We start from the raw sequence: 26,461 nt of genomic DNA on the forward strand, positions 1-26,461 counted from the left end.
GCGAGAAAATGAAAGAGAGGCGGATGAAAACGCACAGCGAGAGAACCAAGAGCAAGAGGTGGGAGTTAGACGGACGCGATTTGTGCGAGAGGATTAAGGACCGAAGGGAGCTCGCGGGGACTGGTCGCCGTAATAAATAATATACCGAGGTAACAAAAAGCGTAAAACAAACCCGATTAAAGCTGGTTAATTTGAAAGTTTTAATAAACAACCATGCCAACTGGGTCGGCGCTGTCGGAGAATGAGAGAAAAGTGCGAGAGAGAAAAAGAAAGCAGGATGTATTTTCGTGAGTTTATACATACATAGGACAAGGCTGAGAGACAAAGACAAGGGAACATCTAGATTGCGCGTCCTAATACGACGAAGGGGATACGGAGAGATGGATATATACGCAGTAGTCGTCCGCAAATCATTTGCATAATTGATTAAAGACTCGTACTATCCCAGTATGTTGCTTGCGTTTGGTGGAACGCGCCATATATAAGCTATTAAGGCAGGATTGCGCAACGATACATTAAGATGGCATCACAACGTTTCTCGTCCTACAGCTATATTGCGATAAATGTTTCATGCGAGCGAGAATTTCACAGGCATAATTTGTGTAAGTTTGTTAACGAACGCTCATAAGATACATTGACTGCGTTTCGACTGGGCCTCTACTATTTGCCGAGTACGCCTTAAGTGCGCGATTACCAGAATTTATAGATAAGGCAAGTGAAAGTTTGCGAGGCGACTAATTATGTTTCCTCTTTGTCTATCCGCTCTTTCTCTATCTTTATTAAATCTTCCGCTCTTTATTTCTTTTACCATCCGATTCGTCTACCTTCCGGCTTATTCGACCTTTTGATTTTAATTCAATGATACTATGTTGTTGATTTTTTATTAGACCATACTTTAAAATACTCGACTTTATTTCACTTTATTTTAGCTGCATTCGCCGAGAATACTTGATGTTTCGAGCAGTTATCTTTCATGCGAGTGTGAATGGACCTTTAGATCATAGGTTTACTCACGTGCCAACATATCGTAGACAAGTGTAGAAATGAGGATTTTCGTTGTATATATAAAGTTAGCACGAAACTTTATCGCTTGGCTTACTCTCATTACTCTTTCGATCTCACTTGTCTGATTCTCTTTCTCTTTCTTGTTAGTTTTCGTCGCGTCACTGCCATTTCATTGCGTAACTTTCTCAATCTTGAGAATAAAATAGACCGGCAAATTGTCAGCTTTAATTTATTGTTCGATCATGAAAGTTTCAAGCGCGAAAAAGAGACCGCGATGAATAATAATAATAATAAAAATACGTTGCCATTAAATGCAAAATTTATTCGTTTAAAAAATTGACTGAGCACCGTATAGGATCGTAAAGCAAAGGGAAGACATTGTTGGGGATTTTAAGTACATCGTTCACTAAATTGCTCGGCTCTTCGTGCACCACGTACTTCGTATGCCACAATAGCGGAACAAGGGAGGGAGAAAGAGAGAGAACGGTCGAGTGAAATTCGCGAAAACGCTAGGCGAATTGGAGAATCCGCTTATCGAGAGGACAAAGTCGTGCTTTCACATCTCCTTTTTTTTCTTTCCTCTTATGCGCTCTTTTCTCGGTGACTAAACTGCCGGAAGGTGCACCGCGGCCGTGGACCGCACTTAATTTCGTAGTGGCGTTATGGTTCTCGGTGCGTGCAGGACACGAGAGGAGAGAAGCTTTATTTATTTTCCCCATCTACTGACTACTTCAAAAATATTCCTAATTACATATTTTCATCATGATGCACAAATTCATAATTTCCGCTACGTTTCCTAAGGAAGAGAGATGCAATCAGCGAGAATGCTTCCAAGACATACTATTTGTGATGGTTTTTTTGCCGAGGTTTTTTCCAACAATAAGTATTTCAGGCTCTGGAAAACCTAACAATTCGAGCGTTCTCCTTTTTTTATTTCGAGAAGTTTTAAAGATAAAGAGAAAAAACAAAAAAATAATTCTTTATATTTTTCTATCTTAGTTTTGAAAAATAGGTTGAGTTACTGAAAAATAGTAATTTTGTATAAGCATGAAATGTTGCATGTGATTGCTTCATTTATATTTTGATATGTGTATGTATATAAAGTATTTTTGAAGAAACCGCGAGAGAGACAGTTCTTTTCGTTTGGGAAATAGAAAAGATCTCACGAAATGAGAAACCTTTTGGATAGGATGAAGGACATAAAAACACATTTGAAAGAAATGACTTTTTTTCAAACGAATCGAAAACTCTTTTGTAAAGAAAGCGCAATTTAAGTACGGTCCGAAAACATAGATGTTTGAGAAACATTTTATTTTTATTGGGAAGAGAAATAGAAAGAGAGAGATCATGCAACAAAACCTGAGACGACACTAGTTCTAGAAGTAGCGTTCGGAAAATTTCATACGGCTATCGGATCCGCAAAACAGATACGTATATCTCTATTCGACCCACACTTTAAAACATCTCTCGCAACCTAAAAAGATAAACAAAAAAATAAATCGCCTCTCGGAACTTCCATGAATATGCAGTCTTGATCGACCTTGCACGGTTTATTCATCCAGATAGCCGGGCTCAGGAAGAAAGTACGTGCGTGTACATTGGGATACCCGACGGAAAACGTGCCGGGAAATATGCATGCACGGATCCAACCTTTCTCATAGTGCATGCAAAGATGCCAGCTCGATAAAAAGTGCATTTTTGGTTTCTCCCGAAGGACCGCGATGCCGTTGTCTTCACATTTTTCCGTTATTTTCCACACCGTTCTCGCGTTCGCGGCAAAAAGTCACGGTATGAAGACCCTCGCGCCTGGCGTTATAAATATAAGTCACAATAAATATTTGCTTTACAAATTATAGTCTACGCTTCCTATCGCGCAGACCACAGTCCAAATACAACATATCTCCGCGAGAATTTATAGATTACTGAAAATATTTATTATAACCTGAATTGCAGCGCAAATAGCATATTATCGTCTTTGAAACCCATTGCTTAGATATATTATTGTCTTTGAAACCCATTCTCTTTGAACCTATACACAATATCTATAGTATCAATAATTTCTAAACTCTAGGAACATTCTACAATCTCGATATATGTGTATACATGTATAAAGATCTTTCTTTCATATTCTCTGTCTCAAAGAAATTTAAAAGACCACTCTCTTCCTTGTTTAAGTCAATGTTGATTTCACTTTTTTTTTTTTTTTTTTTTGCATTTCACTCTTTTTAGAAACGACTAAGTTTTGTTGATTTATTTCTTTCTTCTTTTATTTTGGCTTTATGAACCACTACAGGCAATATAAATTCTGCACCGCTGCTTACTCATATTCACAATCGCAATCCCACATAAAAATTAGCATGAAATCTCTCTCCATTGCACCATCACAGAGTTTGTTTGTTCAGATTACCAACAGAATAAATTGTGAGGGCGGAAATGCAAACGAGCGGCACTCGTAATACGCTTTGATATACGCAACATACGCAGAGCATCTCTCGCTATTATCTCGAACGATAGTCTACGAATCGGCCACTTGTTGACAAGTATGATCGACACTTCTATAAATACATTCTACACGACGTATATTTACTGTTGAATCAATTAATCGGTGCTAGGAATGTTTCGCGTTATTATGTGATATTATACGTGCGGCATCGTAAATCATAAGCGGTATTATGTCCATGCTGTCATTTCTATTTTTCTCGCAAAAAATTCGATTACTTTGTTAACAGTGAAAAATTGATTCGTAGAACTAAATAACCGACCGCTTTCTCGCCGCAACTTTTCTCGAATTCATAAAAATGTATAAAAGAGTTATATCAAATTGTTTTAGTCGATAGGAATGAATTACAAATGTAAAATCAGCTCTCCGTATAAAAAAAATTAAAAAATTTTTAAATTCTCGTAAAAGTTTTTATTAATTGAAAACAATTAAAAATCTTTTATAATTACAAATCTTTTACCTTATTTGAGATTTTGAAATTAGTTCGGTGCTCTAAAAATATGTCAAACAGTCACTATTTCTCGAAAAAGATTGAAAAATATAGTGCATAAAGGTACTGTATGCTTCTTTTCATACGTCTGATTTTTTCTTTTTAAGATATATTGCAATAAAAACTAGATACCGGTTGTGGTTACCGACGACAGCTCGTTTCTCGAACTTTCTCTCGTATGAAAGGGAGCGAACTGTTTTTATGGAAGAAAACATAAAACTGGTAGATCGAGCTGCCACGTAGAGAAATATGTGGTTTGCTCGTGCATCATATGGAGATATGTTCTGTATCACCAAAGCACGTTATTCTCCCGGCAATGATGTACATTTTGCAGTCGGCGACCTAGAAATCATAACCCACTATGTGTGATTTTGCGCGGAAACGCGCGTGATATCGCAAATCGAAAAAAAATACCTCTGGTTATTATTGCTACCAAGTTTAAAACTATGTTTACGATGAGATGGACAACGTGTATAAACTAGATTTCAATGTCTTTTCTCCTATCGTATAAATACATATACGCGAATTTAATCACACATTTATTTATTATTCTTCTATATTGAATTTGATTAATTGAAAAAGTAAGGAAGAGGCGCATATTTTTTGCAAATTTATCTAGAAACAAAATCTTCGACGTTGCGTAGAAAAAGAAACATTAGCTTAATGATTTGCGACAGTATAATCATATGTACGTTGACCCCCGATGTTTCAAACGTTTTAGTTATTTTTCTTTCCTTGCCATCGAGTCGTGTCGTCGTTGAGGGTCCGCGGTAGTCTCGGAGAGTCTCGAGAAAATTACAGTCTCGATAAATATTAACTCCTTGTAGCCGAGAAAGATCGTTGGGATCTACCCGGGCGTTGCATGTCTCCGTGTCTGTCTCGTTCCTCAACAGCCCGTTTTCCGCTCCTTTTGCTATCCCTTTTCAATGGTTGCTGCTTGAATTCGAGACGACCAGGTCGCTCCGGAGACGACAGGACGAACTTGCAACCTGCGGGTGATCCGAGCTAGCACGAGCTGGAAAAGGGATGGTCAATACTATCTTCTTGCAGAACGCTGTTTATTCGGATTAAGTAGTACGAGTCTGTGTAGAGGCGGACTTGTAGAGGAACATTATAGAAGGTTGACTATTATTATTATACATTGATCGAGTAATTGTCAAATACAAAAATTGCGCAAACTCTGCACAATTAACTATTGTTAATTAATCAAAGACATGAATCGAAGAAAAAAAAAGCCGAATATCATCATGATCTCTTCTCTTCTTTTCTTTGCTTGTACTAATTGACGTTGTACGTATTGATTACATTAATTGATATTTTGTGCATAGACTATATTTTTTAAATTAATGATATTATATTTTTCGATGCAAAGTTTCTATGCATTTTCTACGCGTTTTTTTTTTTGTTTGTTAATTATTTTCTTTTCAGAATTTGTAACAGCTTTATCGCTAAATCTCTTTGACATTTAACGTTAATTATTTTACGGATTATATGTTGTAAATGCAATATATTATATTTTTCGATATATTTTTTTTGATTACCAAGATGTTATAACAATAATTTTTCTTATTCCTTTTCACGCTAATTCAAGGCATCCTAATTCGGAGTTATAGAATTGTTTGCCGTAAATTTGTGAATTATCAGGAAACTTTGCATAATTGCAAAGTAGTTAGTTTTGTTCTCGCATCAGTTTGCGCGCGAAGTAAGAAATTGGCGCAACGGCATTCAACTGTGAGGACCAATTCTCGAATGCGCGCAAATCAAAGATTCAATTGGTTCCCCTCGGTCTCGGAGGTCGCGTAAACCGATTACTCATTCATTGCTGCGTTAATAACCGTGCAATTATAGCGTAAATTATTTGGTTTTTACGAGCTGTCAAAGTAAAACGTTCCCGATTATACCAAAATGCCGACTAAAGAGGAACGACCGAGCGCGAGTCTACTCCTGTGCGGTGGAATAAGTATTACAAAGGGGAGCTTAGTAAGCGGAAACAGATTCCTATAAAACGTGATCGTTTCGTGCAAAAGAGATAGTATTTATCTTGCAACAAGTAATTTATTGTTTTATTTATATTTCTTAACGTCGACGTTTTACGTTTAGAGTTGTTAGAGATGTTAATGATAAAAATAAAATTAAGATACAAAATGTAGATATGTAAAATATATACTTATATATATATATATATATATATGTATATATATATATATATCTGTTCTAATTAATTGTTACAACTTTGGAGAGATAATAACGCAGTAGTCAATTATGCAAAGAATAGTCAAATTATGCACGCAACATTTTTATTAAAAAAAAAAAAACCCGCAAACGAAAGCAATGTAGAGATTTACTTAAAAAGGAAGGTTTATACATCCCATTCTCTTCTATCTTAACATTAACCTAGCGGCTTGATTTCGTTGGAACGCCCCGCGGCGCAATATCGAGTAACAGAGGCAAAGACGAAACGATGCAAAGGTACCTTGCCCTTTGATCCCGCCTCCCTCGGAATTTCGTTTCGTCTCGAGTATGCACGCTGTTCGTCGTTTGGAGAACGAGATGAAGCGTATCGCGGGCGCGAACGCGCGTTTAACGGTAACCGTTACGGTAACGCGCGCGGAACGCGCTGTTATATCAATTTCGGTTTTGCGGCCCGGAGGCGAAGTCAACCGGAAAGAAGATCGGCAAATTCCGAGGAAGACGGCGACGACCGCGCGTGCAAACGAAAAGAGATTATCATCCCGTCGTATGCAAATATGCAGGCTGTCCGGATATGCACCTGCGCGGTGCATTACGCAGTCTATATCGCGATATTTTCTCCCGGCCGTCCGCCGTTGCTATCGTTCTTTCGCGACGGCAAAGTGGAACGAACGTGCTCTCCAGCGAATACCGGCCGCGAAGAGAAAGAGAGAGAGAGAGAGAGAGAGAGAGAGATAGGGTAAAATTAGTTTCAACCTCTTGCGGTGTTCCCCTTCCTCGTTCAGGATCGGATCTGTATGGAAACTAATGAACGGGCTTCTGTTGCGGCTGGCAAGTGAACGGGTCAGCTGAGATGCAAACTTTATGATTATGTTATATTGAATTAATAATTCTAGTCGACTAGTTTACTATTATTAAAATTATATTTATTATTATATATTATTCATATAAATTTATATTATTTATTATTTATTATTATTATATAAACTTTATACATAATTAGGATGTCTGCTTCTTGAAAAGTCTGGAATTCTTAGGGGATTTCTTTTGTATCTGGAAAAATCAAGAAAATCTCATGGAATTTAATTACAATTTAGAGAATTTTTTCCAAGAATCTCTTTATGATAATTTTGCTCTCATATTATAAACGGTCAACCGTGTGTGTGAAACTGGTCTCACTTTGTGGAAACTCATTAATTATTGAGAATTCTAATTTTATTTTTAATAATTCTAGAGTTCTTGATATATATAGATTAAACTAATAATTCTGACTATTAAACAAAAAATTAGCTCGGGACAAACTGAGACACCAAGATCACGTTGCTTACATTGTCCGCTGACTGATTTTAAGCGTTTGAAAATTCTACAATAGTTATACAAAAAATTTATTATGAAATGTTATATAAAAATTATTAGAATATTAATTAAACAATTTAAATCGTCTGAAATGTCGGACATATAAGTACCAAGGTGAGACACATTTCCCCTCGTCTATAATAAATTAATTGTGTATATGTACAATATCATATCTTTACTAATAAATTTATGTACATATCAATACATATATATATTTTATATACATATAAGGAAAATGTATGTGATATCTGTATAAATTTATGCTAAAAGCCCCTTTCTGTACATACTATAAAGATGATAAATTTATTTATTTGTTAATGATTTACGTATTTATTTTGTTGTGCATCAAAACATTTAAATAATTGACAATAATGTTCCTTCATACAAACATAATACTCGGATATAATATTCGTATATATGTATATATAATATTATTAAATAAAAATATTACGCATGACTTCTTGTATATACATATATGTTAATATATTCCAAGATTACAGTTATTATATATTATGATTATTATTATATTTTTTCCGTGTAGAGAAAAATTACTATTATATTATTTCGTCGCGAAGCAGAGAATTAACACGTGTAACGCGAAGCGTATTATAGGGAAAAAACATCGCCGATGAGTCTCGAAATTCGAAGGTCAAAGATTGCTACACGCAACATAGTTAGCTTTATTATGAGCGCGATACAGTCACAGTCGTACATTGGCCGCGGAGCGAGTCGATTCGAGTCGTGATTGTCCTGCGTCATCGTTTTCATAAATTTTCACCAAATATCGCGTATTTACATCGGGAGTAGATCGAGGTTTAAAACGGGCCATATCTGTCTCGAGACAGATTTATTGCGTGTGCAATCGGTGACGTTTCACGATCTTTGAGATCATTCGATTTTGCAACTTTGTCGTTTCGCCGTCATATTTTTATATGTCATTGCTTTTGCGCATAATCCGGCGGATATTTGTTTGACCGATAAACTTCGCGAGTTCTGTAATATTTCGAAGAGTATCCGAGTATCGACAGATTCCCGCGAGGCTCAAGAGAGGGATCTAACAATCGCAATTTCGTCGGAAACGGTGATTTAGATTACGGAAGAGGGAAGGAGGAAGTGAACATTGCGAGCGAACAAGTGGGAGTGCAAATTGAAAGGCGGACATTGTTTCATTATACATACTCTGTAAATTTTTTAGAGTGGAATCTCACTCCAAGTAATAATGAAAATACTGCCAGTTGAAGTAGAATGAAATTTCAATTTTTCGAAAAAGTGAAATTATTCGCTCTTTATTGGATTTATCCTTCACCCTAAAAAGTGTGACATTTCACTGTTTCTTTATATACGTTGTCGCCTATGCTGCGCTATTCTAACTTAAAAGTGACACACGGAAAAAACTACGCAGGCGATTTCACTTTAAATTGGAATAAAGTTTCGAGTGTTAACTTCAGGAGTGGACTTCACTTTAAAAATAAAAGTGAAATTTTTCACTTTTTGTCTTAGAGTGAATAAATCCACTCTATTGAAGTGAATGTTTACTCCACATGGAGTGAACTGGTCAATGACTCCATGATTAGAGTGAAAATTTCACTCTAAAAAATTTAAAGAGTATGTATTGATTTGCGAAAAAGTACGCACTGAATTTTTTGCATGTATATAACGCGTCATACGCAGTAATTTTGTTATCATTCGTGCGATACATAAGCGGGAAGACACCGGTCCAATAAAGATTTTGTGTATCAATAAACGTAATATCGAAATCGGGAGTGTCGTGCAAAATGTCGTACGAGTGTTTTGCGAGTGCTTTTAAAGGTGCATCAACGAAGGATTAGGAGAAAATGAGCAGGTCTGGGATGGCATCGGTCTTTGTGGGCGCAATCAAATGATTTATTACGTGAGGTAATTTATTACGTATTATTTGCAAAATTAATTTTTTTTGTTACGATTATCGCATAATATATTTCGTGCAATTTCGTTTGATTGTGTGAAGCTGGCGTCTCACGTCGTGAAAATTCAATTGTTGAGAGTTTCGGTTTTATTTTTAATAGTACTAGAATTCTTGAATAGATTATAGACAAATAGTAGGCATTAAAGAATGACGGGAAAGATTTGACCAGATTTATACTGCCTTTCGCTCGTCCTTCGACATTTCATGTTATACCAGCGTCTCGATCTTGTTTGTTTAATAAATATTTTAATAATGTTTACACGTACTTAGACCTCTGTTCAGAAAATATAAATGATTGCAGAACGACAAAAAAAAATAACACAAAATCTTATTTAAAATCGATAGAACAAATATGATCAGCATTTCATCTCGGTAAACTTGTATGTTTGATGTCTTGGCTAATCTAACTTCTTTAATAAATATTCTAATAATTTTTACGCATAGAACTCTCGCTAGAAATTAAAAATAAGTGATTACAGACTGAGACGAAATCTCATTAAAGTCGATAGAACTATCGAAATATGACCAGCGTTTAATTTGGCAATTTAATTTGTTTAATTAATATTCCAATACTTTTTACGCATAAAACTTTTTGTAGAACTATTGAAACTCAGACGCTCAAAATCTGACATGAAATGCTTAAAAAATCGTCTGCAGACAAAATAAATTTAGCGGGAGCAATTTTTTTTTATTTAATAGCTGGAACTATTTGTTTAATATGTGAATTATTATTTATTATACATCAGAGGTCTCTAAACCTATTAAAAATAAAGTCAAAACTTTCAAAAATTAGTGAGTTGCCATAAAGTGAGATACCAGCTTTAAACACACTAGATAGCCAAACAATGCGTTTAAAATATATTATAAATATATATACATATATTTTTTTTTGTTTATATATTCAATGTCTTAACATAATATGAAATACATATTCTTTGTAATTTTTAATGAAATAAAAATTTTACGCAAATAAAAAATGCTTATGAAAATCCATATATTGTTTTTAGTACGTTTACAAATTTAGCGTTTGAAAAGGTTTTGTTTTTCCTTCGTATGAATAAGAAACATTAAAAAATATATGTAATAAGAAAATTTATTTTAGAGCAAGTTGCATTAAAATTCCTATAAATATTCTCTTTAGAATTTTGATCAAAAATACCTGGAAAAATCCAGGCATTTTCAGAGAATTTTTTTACAAGATTTGAGTAGACACTCTAATAATATTTATTAATTTATTTGAAATTTAATATAAAAAAAGCGTAAATCATTAAGCACAAAATCCATCTTTTTTTTTTTTTAGTATTGCCATTTTATTTTACTACTTTTCATTTTTGTATTTGTGACGCGATTCATCAATCCGCTTATTGTGGGCAATTTTGTCAGTTTTTACTTAAGCAACTGATAAATTATTTGCGCCCTATTGGGATTAAATGTAGCACGTACGGTAATGTGGAGAAAAAACGAGAGAAACAATGGGAGAGAAAGAGAAAGAGAGAGAGAGAGAGAGAGAGAGAGAGAGAGAGAAGGAGGGAGAGAGAGAGAAAGGAATAATTATTCCTCCGAGCGATCAAACTGTGCATTAAATGGTCGATCGTCAATGCATTTAAATAGTCGACGCAAACAAATCAGCGAATGGATGTGCGATCGAACGCGCACGAATACCCGGCCGTTCACGATTGTTCGGGCAATTAGTTGAACGAATAATGCGGGGCGCAAGAGTCCTGACGCGAAACTAAATTTATGTAACTTATAGATCACGTACAAGTTACGCGTTCGCGAGAGCAACAGTAGAATTATCCGCGTATAGACGTGTGTTCTCTGAAACAGTCGTCTCGTAAACTTTGACATACCTAGCACAAGTCTGCTGTCGTGACTTGCCGAGATATCGATCTATCGAAGGTATGAAAGCACGATGGATTTAGAATCTGCAGGAACGATCACTTTGACGATAGTTTGCAATTCGAAATTCGGCATACAATGTAAATTAGTTGGGAAATATATCTTGAAGCGGCCGGGAAGAATTATTGTTCCGCCGATTTGTCGATAACTATGGTTGTATCAAAGTACCGTTCTCCCTCGACCTGGCAAGGTATGTACAAGCGTCCTCATTTTTAGACGGCATCCTATAATCACAGAGAACAGTATCACGACACGTTTGCATAGGTGGGCATCAATAATAATTCTCAGCGTCTCCCTAGTCATTTCGCATCGTACTTCCATGTCACTGCGTCCTGTAGTATATATCATAATTTTTTGAACATTCTGAAATTCTTGTCTATAATGTATGCATACGGCTAGATGCTACCGCGATTAAATGTAGAATCTAAAAATGAACAGAATCACGCGTATATTATGTGTGCATAAAACTAAATTTCACAAAGGATTTTTTTAGAAGAATCACGTCCTTTTCTCTCTTTCTGTCTTTTTCTCTTTCATATCTAGAATGATATTTCTTTAAATATTCACAAAGAGCAAACATCCGGAATTCAAGGCAGAAATTTACAAGTTGTACCTGTATGTATTCACTTGAATGTAACATCAATAGAAATCACAATGGTAAGCAATTTCTTTATATTATTTTCTTATAGGTTTTTTTAATATACTTTAATATTTTTTATTTAATTGTAAATTTAATCTGTAACATTATTAAATATTAATATGTAATAATTATAAAAATTTGACAATAATTTTTTTAAAAATGTGTTTATGAAGCAACTACATAAAGTGCGATAAATAATATGATAATGACTTTTTCATAATATAAATAATATAATAATAATTGTCACGAAATAAAATACATGAATGAAAATATTTCGATTATCTAATCGATAATTTAATTGAGAGATAGAGTTATGGTATTTCTTTAACAACATTGACACGAAACAAAACTTTCTTTACACGTGTGTAATCTACAAAAAAAATGTTTAAAACCAACGTCTACGGAAACGACTTTAAAAGTATAGGTACGTGTCGCTGAAAGTACACGCTCCTTCTCTCTCTCTCTCTCTCTCTTTCTCCCTCTCTAATTTCATTATAAATAATTTCAATCAAAGAGCAAACTGCTCGGTACAGGCAAGGCTCAGTACAAGTTGCTTAGCGCAATATCACAAGTAATAATAATAATAATAATAATAATAATAGTAATAATAATAGTAATAATAGTAATAATAGTAATAGTAATAAGACTAATAACAATAAGTACAAATAGGGATAATAATGACTTTTATGTCGCCGCTGAACTTCTGATTGGCGCCTCGGTATTCGCCGTCGACTCAGCGCGTGCAGTTGCACCTGTCAGGCACGAGATGCGCAGGCGCTCAGGTGCTACGAACCGCCGTACGGAGGTAAAACGTCGCGCGGTCGAGCTTTCGTAGTCGGCATCGGCCATCCGCGACGCGAACTTTCACCCGGACGGCGGTCCCGCGCATGCCGCGGCGCCACTTACGAAGTTGTCGCGCCGCGCGTGTAAGTGAGCAGAGAAGGAGGAACATTATCTCCCTTCCTTCTCTTTGCGAATATTGTGCGGAAGAATATACGACGCAAATCGCGACGTCGACGTGGCTGAGAAATGTGCAATTGACTCTGCAACTCGAGACGTTAATCCTTTGGGAAGTTGGGTCTTGGCTCTCGAGACTCGGTCCATCAGTGCAGTTTGCCTTTGCAGCGAGGAGATAGAAATTAATTTCAACTGGAATTTACACGTTTCACCGGAATTGACTTGTACACGCGCGCTCAATAACAATGTCTCTTCCTCGTGGACGGTGGCGTACGGATGAATCAAAATCGCGTCGCGTCGAGTGCCGGCGTTGATTTTATCTATCCCGATCGCACGCCTACGGGCAAACACGTGCACACGAATGGAAAAACCATTTGGAAAAACACAAGCTGCGGGCGACAACGAGCGGCGCTATTTCTAATTTTAATTTCACCGGCCGCTGCCAGGATCCGGCTGGTATACAAACCGCATTCGCGTTTTCGGTCGCTCGATCGCGCGATGAAACCAGCCGGCCGGAAGAGTTTCGATGCTGTCCCCGGAATTGCGGCAAGCCGCTCTTAACCCGGATCGGGTCGCGAAGGTAGGCTGAAAACCGCGGCAGCGCACCCGACGCAGCCTCAAATCGCCCAGCAAGGCGAATTAATGTGCCCGCGCGGTTCAAAATAAATGCGGTCACGTTAAATTTCAATACCGAGATCGGGAAGCATGATTGCAAATCGCACGAGTTTATAACAGGTCCATTATGCCGATGCATAATACACGCACCCGTAATATCTCTTTATATTCCGTGAAATGATGGAAATCGCAATTGGGGACTTTCGAATCAGTTAGAGAGTGAATTAATAGATGAGTATGAGTTAATAGATGCAATCCCAAATAAACGCGATTTTGCAAAATCGATGAAATTTGAATCTCGATCAAGTTAATATATGCATTTTACTGACATATATATATAAGATACACACACACAGAATTATACGAATCACATATACACACAACACATTTACAATACATTTGAATTAACCAACAGTATATATAATATTGACACGTGCGATCCGAAAGAAACACGGTATCACAAATTTGAAATTGATTGGAAGGCTGAACTATAAGCTGTCTATCATATCATTATACATGCATCGCGAAATCTCCTTTATCTAGAGAATTATGCAAATTAGGAGTAAGCGATCCGTGCAGCTTGCTTAAGTTGGTTGATATAAAGCTCATCGTTTATTCTCCGCAGATTCAATTACCGTACTTTGAATGATTATTAACGTAACAGGAATCTGTCATTTATAAGATTTTTAACAGTGAGGGAGAGAGAAAATATACTTAATACAATAAGAAAATGTTACTCTTTCCAATTTTTTTTTCTATGAATATTAAATTCTTACATGGCGAGTAGTCTCAGAGAGATAAAATTAATGAAACATTGAACTGTTATATATCACGTAAACGACGTTTTCATAAAATCTGAACGCCGGGATTGCTCACTCGCGCGAAAGCCAATTGAAATTTATTACGTCGTAGGAATACAAACGATGGAATATCCTCTCGATGAATGTGGATGCTGTGCAGGATTGAGACATGATTATCGAGATGGAAATTCGCCCCTCATATTTCCGGCAGAGTTACGGAAAGTCGTTCTTAACTGGGATCAAGGAGTAAAAGCAGTAAGAGGAATACATAGAGTCGTGACTAAAATCGAGCAGGATGATAGGAGGACAATAAAGAGCGTCATCCGTTATCGGTATCGATAAAATCGACGATCGGCTGATCATGACGAGAAGAACAAGGACGGAAATGGAAAGCGCTCGATGCATCGACTTTGATTTTATATAAGCGATCGGGCGGTTTCATCGAGCGTATATCGATGCATATCGATGGAACACGAGCGACAAAGAGCGAAAGCTTTTAGGGAAAAAGAAGCAATAAAAAAAATAACGCATGACGGGATTCAAATTTCGCATTCGAGAACGAGAACGGTGTCGCGTAGATGGTAGTTATGGAGAGCGGCGAGATCGAAGCGACACAACAATTGAATCGATAACAGTGATACCGGCAAATATTTCCACATCACAACTATCGCGAAAATCACAGGAAAGGAAAATTAACAATCGGCAGGAAGATCGAGCGAAAGATTCAAGATGTTAGGATTCAAATCATTCGAATGTGTTACGTTTAAATAAAGTCTTAATTGAAAAATTAAGAATTTATAGACTCTTAACATAAAAGATCGGCGTTCGAATATTTTCGTGTTATTCTGCTGAAAATTTAGGTTATTTAGAGGGAGAAAATTGCTTTAGTGCGAGGGAACGAATCAGGCTTCTATAAAGCAAAATTAAACAATGCTTAAAGATTAACAAAAGAATTGAGAGGGATAATTAATTTTACTAAAAAAATTGTTCACACATATCGTCGAAAAAATTTTTTTTCTAGGTCTCTGTAAATTTCATCGCACGATTCTAAAAGGAACGATCTTGAACGATAAAATCCTCTTCGTTTATTCATATTCTGCCGCTGGAGGAACTTCTTCAGGAATAACGCGAAGAAGGGAAGGCAAAGTCGATATAGATACAACAAAAGTATCGCGGTGTGAATAAGTCAAGAATGAACGAGCAGACACGCCGCCCTTTATTCGGATGTATCTAAAGGGGAATAACCGCTGACAAATCGATTTCGTAGCTGATGCCACGATCGGGATGAGCGTTGCGTGTAGGGTATTTTCGCGCGGACGCCCGTGCACGTGGGCACGAGGGAAAAAGGAAGCTAGGAGAACGAGAATAACCTTACCGCGAATAAATAAACCATACAGCGTTACAATTCGTGCCAGTTTTGGCCGACCCTTCGAACTCTCAAACTTGGAATCATTTACGAACCTAGTGGAGGTGAGACTGTTGTTGCTTCGAGAAAAATTGTGTGTATTTTACGACGCGAACCATGAGAAGAAACAATATTTTTTCGTTTTACTTCGTTCGCAACTTCCCATTGATACTGTATCCCGCGTAAACTTTATAATCACGTTTAGATCCGTCAAATTTTTTCCTCTTTGACTTGCTTTTTTCGAACTTGATGCCTCTGACCGACGATAAATTGTAGAAAGAAATAAATATCACGTATTCTCTCTTTCTTGTTTTTACCTATAAATTTAAAAACGATATTTTAACAGCTCTAATTTGATTGATGATTCAATTTTGCGGCTTCTGTACTTAATTGAATATAAAACATCTATGAAACACGGAAATTGTATTTCTGTGTTAACTTTTGACTACTCTGTGACTCTAAATCAAATATGAGATTAAATGTGTATGTAATACTATTTCTGTAAATTAACTTGATATTGAATGCTCGAATGTAATACTGAGATATCTAAGAAAAGCGGATGGCGTTTATGATACATCCTGCACATGCAATTCGGATAAACGGGCGATATCGTCGGTAAACAGAATCCCCGCAAGATACATCCCAATTATAAACACAAATCACTATTCCAAAGTTAGGCATCAGGTCAGCCGCGTTAGACAAACAGCAACATCCTGTTCGATCTCTACGCTCATTAGCAGCGACCGTTGTGCATCGGTAAACCGGAACCTCTGCGTTATCCCTCCATCTATCTATCTATCTCCCTCTGTATACATCTCTTTACGACGATCGATTGGTGAAACATGCGTATGTCGTGGCGGCAACTTGCTTCTAAGAGCATGTTCTGTCGACCGGCGCGGCGTCTCGAAGCCGGACGACGCTTGGGACTTGCAGCGCAAACTCGGCAACAAGTTGCATTTAAAATCCACATCCGGCGTCTGTAGGAGTAGTTGTGCGGCAGTTTCGTCTCTTTTCTTCTCCTCCCATTCTCCTCTCCTCGTCTACCACTGCTACCGGAAACCCCGTCAAATCGCCGAGTATTCTCGACTGATTCGGGCTATTCAGACAAGAGCTCGCCCGAGATTTCTCTCGTCCGCTCGGCCCCGAGATTATTCCTGAAATTCGTTATAAATTCATTCGGGGGTACTACGCGGGTCGTATTGCATTCGAGACTGCCTTGACAGCCTTCTCACTCTCTTGACAGTTAGTAATTATTAATCGGATTAATCCGCTCGTTTTGGATAGGAAGAGACGAAGGAGAAAGAAGAAGGAACGCGACATTGGCTATTCATTTCTATTTTTGGGAGTCGCGACGTTGTCTGCTTTATTCATGCACTTTAGCCATTTTTACGCGCGCTCATTAATTCGGTTCCATTTTACGGTGAGCCTACTAAAGGTACACCGTTTTCCTCGCAAACGCAAATTAAAAGGCGTTGCACTTTGACTTACAACTTCTTGCAACGAGGAAATCTAGTAAAGGAGCGGGCCACATGAAATTACCGGAATTTCTCGACCGAAAGCTTCCAAGATGAAGAGCACTCGACTCGCTACTGAGCGAGCGCTTTTAGCACCTTATGGGTAAAGTAAAGAGAGAAAGAGAGAGAGAGAGAGAGAGAGAGAGAGAGAGAGAAAAGGAACCTTCAATTGCGAAAAATTTCTAACTGACAATGCAAAAAGCAAAACGTTGTGAAAAGCTAGTTTCGATAAAACTACGTTAGACGGAAAAAGTTTCGATAATGTCGAAATACTTGATTCCCTCGGTTTCATTTTCCCTCGGTTAACGATCGGTTGACATATTTTCAAGAAAAAGAAAAAAGGAATATACGAGCGCGCGTCTCGATGCGTGAGCAAAGTCGTAAGTAAATGTATACGGAATAAGGGGTTCCCTGTTAACTGCGTATACGGTTCTTGCATGGGCCGGACGCACAATGAAAACACAATAACCCGCGGCAACCATTAAATTTAATTGACAGTAGAATAACGAAGATCCTCGTCGGTAATTAAGACCAACGCAATGGGCATTCTCGCGCATGCCTGACGAGCACGCCTCTTTTTCATCTCTTTTCCCTTTCCCTTTCGCTATCAGTTTTGCGATTGTCTCTATGAGTGTTTGTTCGCGACTCTTTCTCGCTTGAATAGACCATGTCGTGAACGCGCCTCTGAAATAACGCATTGATAACGATTAAATTAGAGCGAGTGTAAGAAGTTTTGTATAAATGGGAAATGCAATATTATTCTAATAAGAGAGATTAACTATTTGTAAAAAACATGAAGGAAAATTATTAGATATATTATAAAATTATTATATATTAAAAATTTTTTAAATAGAAATAATATATAATTAGTAATTGTGAACTTTTATTAAGGGAGAACAAGAATTATTGATTTATTGCTTAATTATAAATAATTTTGACCGACTGTGGTTGGATTTTAAATAATTACATCGGTAAGATCGATAAATCGAAATTACAAGAAGGGGAGAGAGAGAGAGAGAGAGAGAGAGAGAGAGAGAGAGAGATAGTTAATCTTTCAATAATTAATGTAACCTGGTGGGAAGTGTTTAAGAAACGCTACCTGCCATGTCTATACTTTGCGAACACTTTTGGTTTTGCCGTTCTTATTATTACGCGACGTCTCTCTCTGACACCAGGAAGAAGAAAGTTGTCGGCAAGATCGCCGTCGATCGCCGAAGAAGCTGGGTGATAATTACAAGTCGAATCCATGGACCGGAAAGTGCGCGACCGGAAACGCCGTCGAGCAATGGATTTTGTGTTGCTGCTACTCGTGATGCTGCTGAAGCAAGAGGGTGAGTGCTTTCACTTATGACGAGCTGCGCTTTTGCAAGCGCACGGATGCATTCTGTTCCGATTCCCTGAGCGTGCGATGTCCTCTGCTACATCCGCTTTAAAAGGATAAGCACTACCTTCTCTTTCCTTTTTTCACAATTTCCTTTTTTAATCGCTGTTAAGGATGCTAACTACTGGGCTGTATTTTAAGTACGCACTTCGAAAGAGCCACAAAAAACTGCGAAAGACTACTCTCGAAAATCGATTTTGCTCGTAAAAATCTCTTAAGTGCCTGAACCGTGATAAAAATTTAATTGCGTTATATGTTATACATGTACATTTAAAATTATCCTCTAACGAGCTTGATATATCGCGAAAGATTTTTGATTGAATTATGCATTAATATACCGTAGGTTGTTAAATGTACATATTTCTATCCATTATGAAGACCATACGAAGACCTTGTAGAGTTATACAATAAATTATGCCGTCGTCTTTTAACGTCTTGTTACAAATTATTGTACTATTTGTTTTATAGATCAAACTTATTCTACCATGCTTATTGTATTATCTAGTTATGTTATTCAAATTTAATCATCATAATCAAGAATTATATTTTATGGAATAATTTCTGAAGCACATTTGTATATACGTATAGATATTATATTAATTGTGAAAATTAGTATCTTAATTAATCGAATAAATTGTGATGGTTTTCCGGTGAAAAAAAATGAATAATAGTAATTTTTATAATAATGCTGTGTTTACTCACATCCATTTAATTATCCTCGCTCTACATGGATGAGAATTTTAATAGTTTCTAATAATTATTAGAAACTGTTAAAATTCTCGTCCACGCACAGCGAGAAGTAATTAAATGGACGTGAGTAAAAACAACATGAAACACAGCTACGTATCGCAATAATTCGTAATTACGTGAAATAATCCGGCGCGGATAGAATTGCGATCGGAAGGGTTAGTTTTCATCGAGTTGCGTGGGTATCGCATCGCAAACGAAACATTGCTGTTAAAATTATTATTACTTGTAACAGCCTGTTTAACGGCTATTCGATTTTCCTGCAAATCATGCAAATAAACTAGAACCGATAAAACACAAATAGTTGAGCGCGCATGTCAAAAGTGAGCGTTCGTTAAATATGATACCGTAACATTAACGAGATCACATAATTGTACAAATTATAAAGCCAGACTTGATACAAAACGCCAATCAGGGTAGTAGACTATAGTTTCGCTTTCCTCGCGAGCCGTCTTTAACAGCCAGGTTCAAGAGTTGATTGTCGTTACCCCTCCGGCTAAGGTATATATATAGTTCAATGGGTCTATCATGAAGACCATAACAGCTAAAGATGCGTTCGGCACAGACGGTGTATAACTCGTAGGGGTTCTCAAACTTTAATGTCTCGACCTCGCCGTACCGCAAGAAGCATAAATTTATTTAAAGCTTTCTGCATTCTCACGGTGGCGCATAATTCGGTGCGCGATAAAGTGTAAGTTTTATGATGCATCGCGGGATAAAAACGCTCTAAAAACGACCAGCGCGATAATAAGAAGACGCGTAACTTGTATATAATTCATGATAGAAATAGCATTTGAGAAACGCTGGCATTTTCTAATGAATCTAGACGGGCGACATGTGTCTCTTTTTCTTATTTAAACACATACACACAACACACAACGCACATACATACACACATAACGTGTTCCTTTAATGTCAAGAAATAACATTTAATCTTTAAAAATTTTTATTTAAATAGAAAAAAAGTAAATAATTTTATAAACGTTTTAAACTTTTTTTGTTCAATATTCTCTATAATTAAGAATTAAATGTAAGGTTTTCTAAGCTTTTAAAGTCTTTTCCGTTGATGAAAACTAACTAGAGAAATAAAATCACTATTAGAAGGAAAAGAGCACATTGAGAATCACTGTATGTATGTTATAGCATACATAGCCGGCTACAAGCTCGTCTCTACACCAAAGTTTCCTCTGTCGTTCTATACCGAAGTATCTGATAGCTCTTGCAATTTCCAAATAGCCGTTTCCCATCTCACTCACGCCATTTTTTTGATGATCTCATCTCCTTGTTTTTTTCTATTCTTGGTTTGGTCCTCAATCTGAATGCATACTCCGACGAGGGTGAAAAGCTAAGAACAGTCATCCACGCTCATTTTTTTAAGAGTAAGGAACGAAAGGAACGATTTAAAAATGGCGCTTTTTCTAATTACGTTTCGTCGTTCTTTCTCAGTTATCACGACAAAAGTGCATGCGGCGTAAAAGAGATAGAAGTCAAACGAGGGTAGATAGGGAGCTTGAGGAGAGAAAGAGAAAAAGAGAGAGAGAGAGAGAGAGAGAGAGAGAGAGAGAGAGAGAGACGAGGGTGTACGCTGAGTAAGAGAACAGAGTGCGGGATAGGTAGGATTTATAACGTTCCGGTAGGTGAGTGAGGGAGAGAGGTGACGAGGAAGCGAGCGTTACGCCTGTGGCGGAATAAAAATCTCGCGTTAAGGCAAGGCAAATGGTGTAAAAGTCAAAATTAAATGGGCAGAGACGAAACGAGCGCGGGAGCAGTTAAAAGGTTACGATCGGCAAGAGATTAAGTAACCGCGAATACGAGATGCGTTCGCGTTATATATCAACTGGCAGTGAATATCTATAGGGATCACTTTCTCGGATTTTACTTCCGTCACGTCGGCTCGTGAAATAACGGTTATGAAAGCTCACGACAGTAAAGTTTGACGTATACATCTCTCGAGCGAAGAAAATCAAATAGAATTCAAATGTCAAAAGGGAAATTATAATAAGAATTACAATATATAAAATAAGAATTGTATAAAATAAAAAAGTAGACTAACAATATATAAGTGTATCAATATGAATTTTTTTTTTGGGTGACAGAGAGAGAGAGAGAGAGAGAGAGAATTATAATACTTTTATATAATAAATCAGAAGTTAACTAATAATAACGAAAAAACGAGAAAGACAGGCATCTGACAATCAAGTCATCAAGTCGAAATAATTTAGTTAAGTATTCTATATTAATTTTGTTTTTCTCTTAATAATTTCGATGATTGACAGTAAAAGTTATATGAAAATAAGATTAAAAATAGATCAACGATATGAAAAAAACACGATACGAGAAATCAGTCGATGAAATAAAGAAGCTGCTACATTCTTTCTTGAGAATCGTAGGGAGAGTTTTCTTTATATCGATTATATTACTCTATCTTTGGCAGGAAATGAAAAACATTTCTAGCAAAGAGGATAAAAATTGTTTTATATACATATCAATACAAAGACTGTGTGCATCACCATGTACTCGATATCAAATTTTAAAACTATGAACTTGAATATCATATATCCAATATATAAACACATACATATACATGCAAAATAGATGTTTACGATAAATTGGTTAACATGAATAAATAAAAGATGCGTCTTGAACACATCGGCGAAAACTTTTTTCTCTCGAATAAGTCGTCTGCGAAGATTGCAAACCAGTCGTTTAATTAGACAAAAAGAAAGAATACGAATCGCCTGGCGTTATTGTTTTGATTAATAAATTTTAAACATTATTTAACAGCATTTATTATATATTTTGTATGTATTTTATGTTTATAATATGCAAAAATTGTGATAATTAACTATATACATATATATATATAGTTAATTATCACAAGTATATATATATATATGTATATATATATATATATATATATATATATATATATGTATGTATATATATATATGTATGTATATACATATAAATATATATATGTGTGTATAATCGTAATTTAGCAAGAAATAATACTTTTTTATTCGTAGAGAGAAATGTGCGTGCGTGTGTTTTTGTTTAAAACAGGTTTTTATATTTAAAATATTAAATTTTATTTTTTAATTATTTTAAGATTTAATTTGTGTGTAAATTTTATTATCTTTTATATGGATATCTTATTTATCACCACATTTTTCTTACTAATATATTTCTTACCATTATATATAATATATTTTTTATTATTTAAAAACAAATTTAAATTCCAGTATTATGATATACATACACTAACGGGTATGTAACGAGAGTATTAATAATTTTATACGTATTTAAGTTTGTAAAGAAATTATTAAAGAGAAGCTGATAATTAAATTTTCCATAGGTAAATTGTTTTTGTCTTGTTTGTTTAGCCTCAAGGCTTTTAGATATATAATACCGCGCGCGTGTACAAACGCACGGGCCAGTACACAAAGTTCTCCGATTTATGACGGCCAAGAATCTGCGAGCAGCTCATTTAAGAGATATGAAATATGGTACGAAATTCGTCATAATGCATAGTGAAAGTGGAGGATCATCGGGACTATTATTTTTAATGTTATAATTTTTAATGATATAACATTAATGTTATAATCTTATATGTTATATATCATATGTACTATTTCGATTGCTATCCTGTCGCAAATGATAATGCGAACGAATATTAAATAACGATCAGATCATTTGTTTAAGCAATCCTCGGAATTTATGATGTCTTGAAGATTAGTAGAGTGTATTATCATTATAATCGATAAAACTATTAAATCATGTCATTGTTATATTAATAGATGTTTATAGGGAAAAGGAGAATACAAACTAAGCGATTTTGCGAAACCGTGCAAGGTATCTCTTGAAACCTTATAAAGTGTCCGTATCGATAGGTCTGACGAGTTGAAAGATCGAAAACCGAAAATTGACAGGTGATTCGAAGAAGAAGAAAATACAACGGTGCGCTTCGGGGCATTTCGGCATTCCGTTCACAATATCGTATGCATTTTCGCGTCCCCCGATGTAATAAAGCTGAAATGCGCGAAACTTAATTTCCCGTCCCTCGGCACGGAGGTTGCTGGAATTTGAATTTTTCCGCGCGGTCTCGTATTCATATATAGTGAGAAACGTTCGGTTTTCCAGAGAAAAGTACGCAAGCGTATAAAAATGTCGCAGAGTGTGAAAAGCGCGAGCGGAAGTATTTGGATGTAAAAATCCATGCCTCTTGTATCGAGCTTCCGTGAGTTTTTACATTAATAGGTAACTCCTTTATGATAAAAATATGTCAAAGAAACGGAATTGCAGAGTGTTGGTACGGTAATTTATCGATCAGATCGTAAAAAAAGAAAGATGAAAAATGAAGGTGCACGAAGGAAGCGCGGTTGGATGATTGACGCGCGTAACGAAGATGAATTAAAGAGTAGGGCCGATTTATCTGGATGGCTATCGCGAAAGATTCTCGACAAATTTTTTCGCTAATCTAATACCAAAGAGTAACGAGCAAGTATTTATAACATTATCATCTAAAAGCATGTAAGAAGATGCGAGATTTACCTGTAATAAAAATTGAAAAAAAAAAAAAAACAAGAGAACAAAAATTAAAAGAATTATATTAACTTGATTTCTAATTATTTTTTACGCGTTATGTTTAGTTGCCTAAGAAAAATGTAATAAAATTATTATAAATAAGATTTAAAAATATTCAAACACACTCCTTGCGCAAAATTTAGCGCAAGTAATCGTCTCTAATACATATAGATGTATGAAAATACGCTTTTTGCCCAAAGCTGACAAAGCGCTTTGAAATTCCCTCATTGTTCGCTCGCCGGCGAGAATGTAAACGTCCAGGCGTGCCGGACTTAAATCGAAAACGCACTCCAATGAGGCGAGTTATATCGCTTCCTCGACCGCGCGACTCGCCGCCTCCCTAGAGCAGTCCGTTCACCTGATGAAGATAAAACGGGATAATTATAGAGCCTATCGGGGATCGCGGTGCGGCTAAATTTGGTCGGGACACGCGAGATCGTCGAACGTTGGGCGCGGCAATAAAAGGAAAACCGGGACTTGGCTGGCGGCGTAGCAGTGAAAAAGAGCCAGTAGAGAGGAAAATAAACCCGCGGTGTGCGCGCTATATACTCGGACGGAATAAAAAGCGTAGTTGAGAGCATAGAAATAGAAATAGAGCGGACGCGACGAGAGCGAGAGACGCTTAATTTTTCATACGGGACGTGCGCATCTGTGTTTGGTCGACCGCGCGCAACTCCACGCGACCTCGCTAATTATTTCTAACTCATTTTTTTTTCATTCAGCTTCCTCTGTTTCGTGACTGCCGGATGCTGGTGGCAGATGCGGTTACTGTTGCCTCTGTTGCCGCTCTGACAATTCGCGTCCAAGACGGTCGTTGTCGCTGCTCGCAAAACCTTCCTCTCTTCGCTAATCGTACCGGTGCACGCGAATTCTATCCTCCGTTCCGCATCGTATTTCCTTCATTTTTCATTTTATATTATTATATTTTACTCTAAAGAGAAAAACTAAACTGACCTACAAACATTTTAAGATGATGTTATCGAACCTATCACCTGATGAATTGAAGAAAGCTCGGAATCGTCAAACTCTCATCACAGATGTTTTAGTAAAATAACACTGATTGGAAATAATGACATTTAATGTTTAATAATAATATAATAATAATATTTAATAAAAAATATAAATTTTTTATGATTATATACATATTATGTAAACGTGTAGATGTTCTATAATTATGTGTTTCATTATAAATTTTTAAATTATGTTTGGGAAACATAATTACTAGAATTATTAAGAAAAATGTAAAAGAAAAGCAATTAGAAGAAAAATTACTGAAAGATACAAATATTGCTTTTTCTCTTTCACTCTAACTTTGTCTCTTATTTTCTTTTACGAAGAAAAAAGGAAGAGATTCCAAGAAGTTTCTCTTGGCTGTAAGAGAAAAACTATCGATTGCAAATCGTAGTTTCAGTAATTACCCTGACACGAGCTTTCGCTGGAGTGAAGTAGTATCGTCAAATTCTCATTGGCTAAACGTACGCTCTAATAGCTTTCTCCACCTCTCCGATCGCATTTTCTCTTTTCTCTTCGTTTTTTCTTTTTCGCGTTCATTCCCATGACTTTCGTGGAAAAGCGCTCGACCAAGTGCGATCTCAGCACTTTCCAAGCTCCTGATGTTTCGACCTATTCGAAACGAAAACGAAATGTCCACGATGGGTCAAACACAAACGAGAATATAGTTACATTTTTTTGCAACAAAAGCGAAGGCGTCGTTTTAATTCTAAAATTAAAATTTTCACAGATATGCATTATAATTCAATATTTTATTTGCATATACATATGTTAAAAATTTTTATTTGTTCCAAATTATTTACTCATAATTTATTATATAATCTTTTTAAAATTGATTGCATTATCAAATTCGATTACATCAGATTTTGCATTACGATAGGGAAGCATAATATTATCATTTAATATTTAATATTTAAGAGAGTAATTTTTTAGCTTTAATTTTAATATTCATAAAATTCTTGTTGCATACGACTACGTTTCTTGTAATATCAAAAGGTTTTAAATTTGTTCTTTATTCCCAAATAAAGTTACGTTTAGTGTTGTATGAAATTCTATTTTACGCTACATCTTTAAAATGTAAGAGAAATAACGATTTTAACTATACGAGAGTTAAAATCGTGCAGTCTCATTATCGAATAATAATCAATGTACGAAAGAGTCGACCCTTTCAATAATAATAGCCAAGGAACTTTTGACGATAATATTACATTACGGGATCCACGTTCGATTTAATTCTCGCAATTTTTACTTCCGGGTTGCTAATGGCACCAGTTTAAAAGTCAGCTCTCGTTGTCTTTATCGGTAACTTCTTTCATTATACGAATAGTTACGCCTGCATATTTTATATCTTCGACTTCTATTTCCAACCAATCTTTTTTTTTTCTTATCATTTTCTTACTTTGTTACCTCTTTGCATTCTTG

The 26,461-nt window shown here is 36.1% G+C and overlaps 1 protein-coding gene across 5 annotated transcripts in view; it reads left to right on the forward strand.

The window, feature by feature from the left end:
• The first annotated feature begins 8,265 nt into the window (after positions 1 to 8,265).
• Positions 8,266 to 26,461, forward strand: part of LOC140666320 (cell adhesion molecule 1-like) — a 90,173-nt gene continuing 71,977 nt past the window's right edge. Inside the window, exons 1-3 of one of the 5 annotated variants that reach the window (XM_072893368.1) lie at positions 12,845 to 13,562; positions 15,419 to 15,867; positions 18,492 to 18,647. In XM_072893368.1, the coding sequence (XP_072749469.1) occupies positions 18,563 to 18,647 (85 nt within the window). In that variant the 5' untranslated portion in view covers positions 12,845 to 13,562; positions 15,419 to 15,867; positions 18,492 to 18,562. The other 4 variants (XM_072893370.1, XM_072893367.1, XM_072893369.1 and 1 more) reach the window with 4 other exon arrangements.

This window comes from Anoplolepis gracilipes, chromosome 5 (genome assembly GCF_047496725.1).
Source record: "Anoplolepis gracilipes chromosome 5, ASM4749672v1, whole genome shotgun sequence".
In the NCBI taxonomy this organism is placed as follows: Eukaryota; Metazoa; Arthropoda; class Insecta; order Hymenoptera; family Formicidae; genus Anoplolepis; species Anoplolepis gracilipes.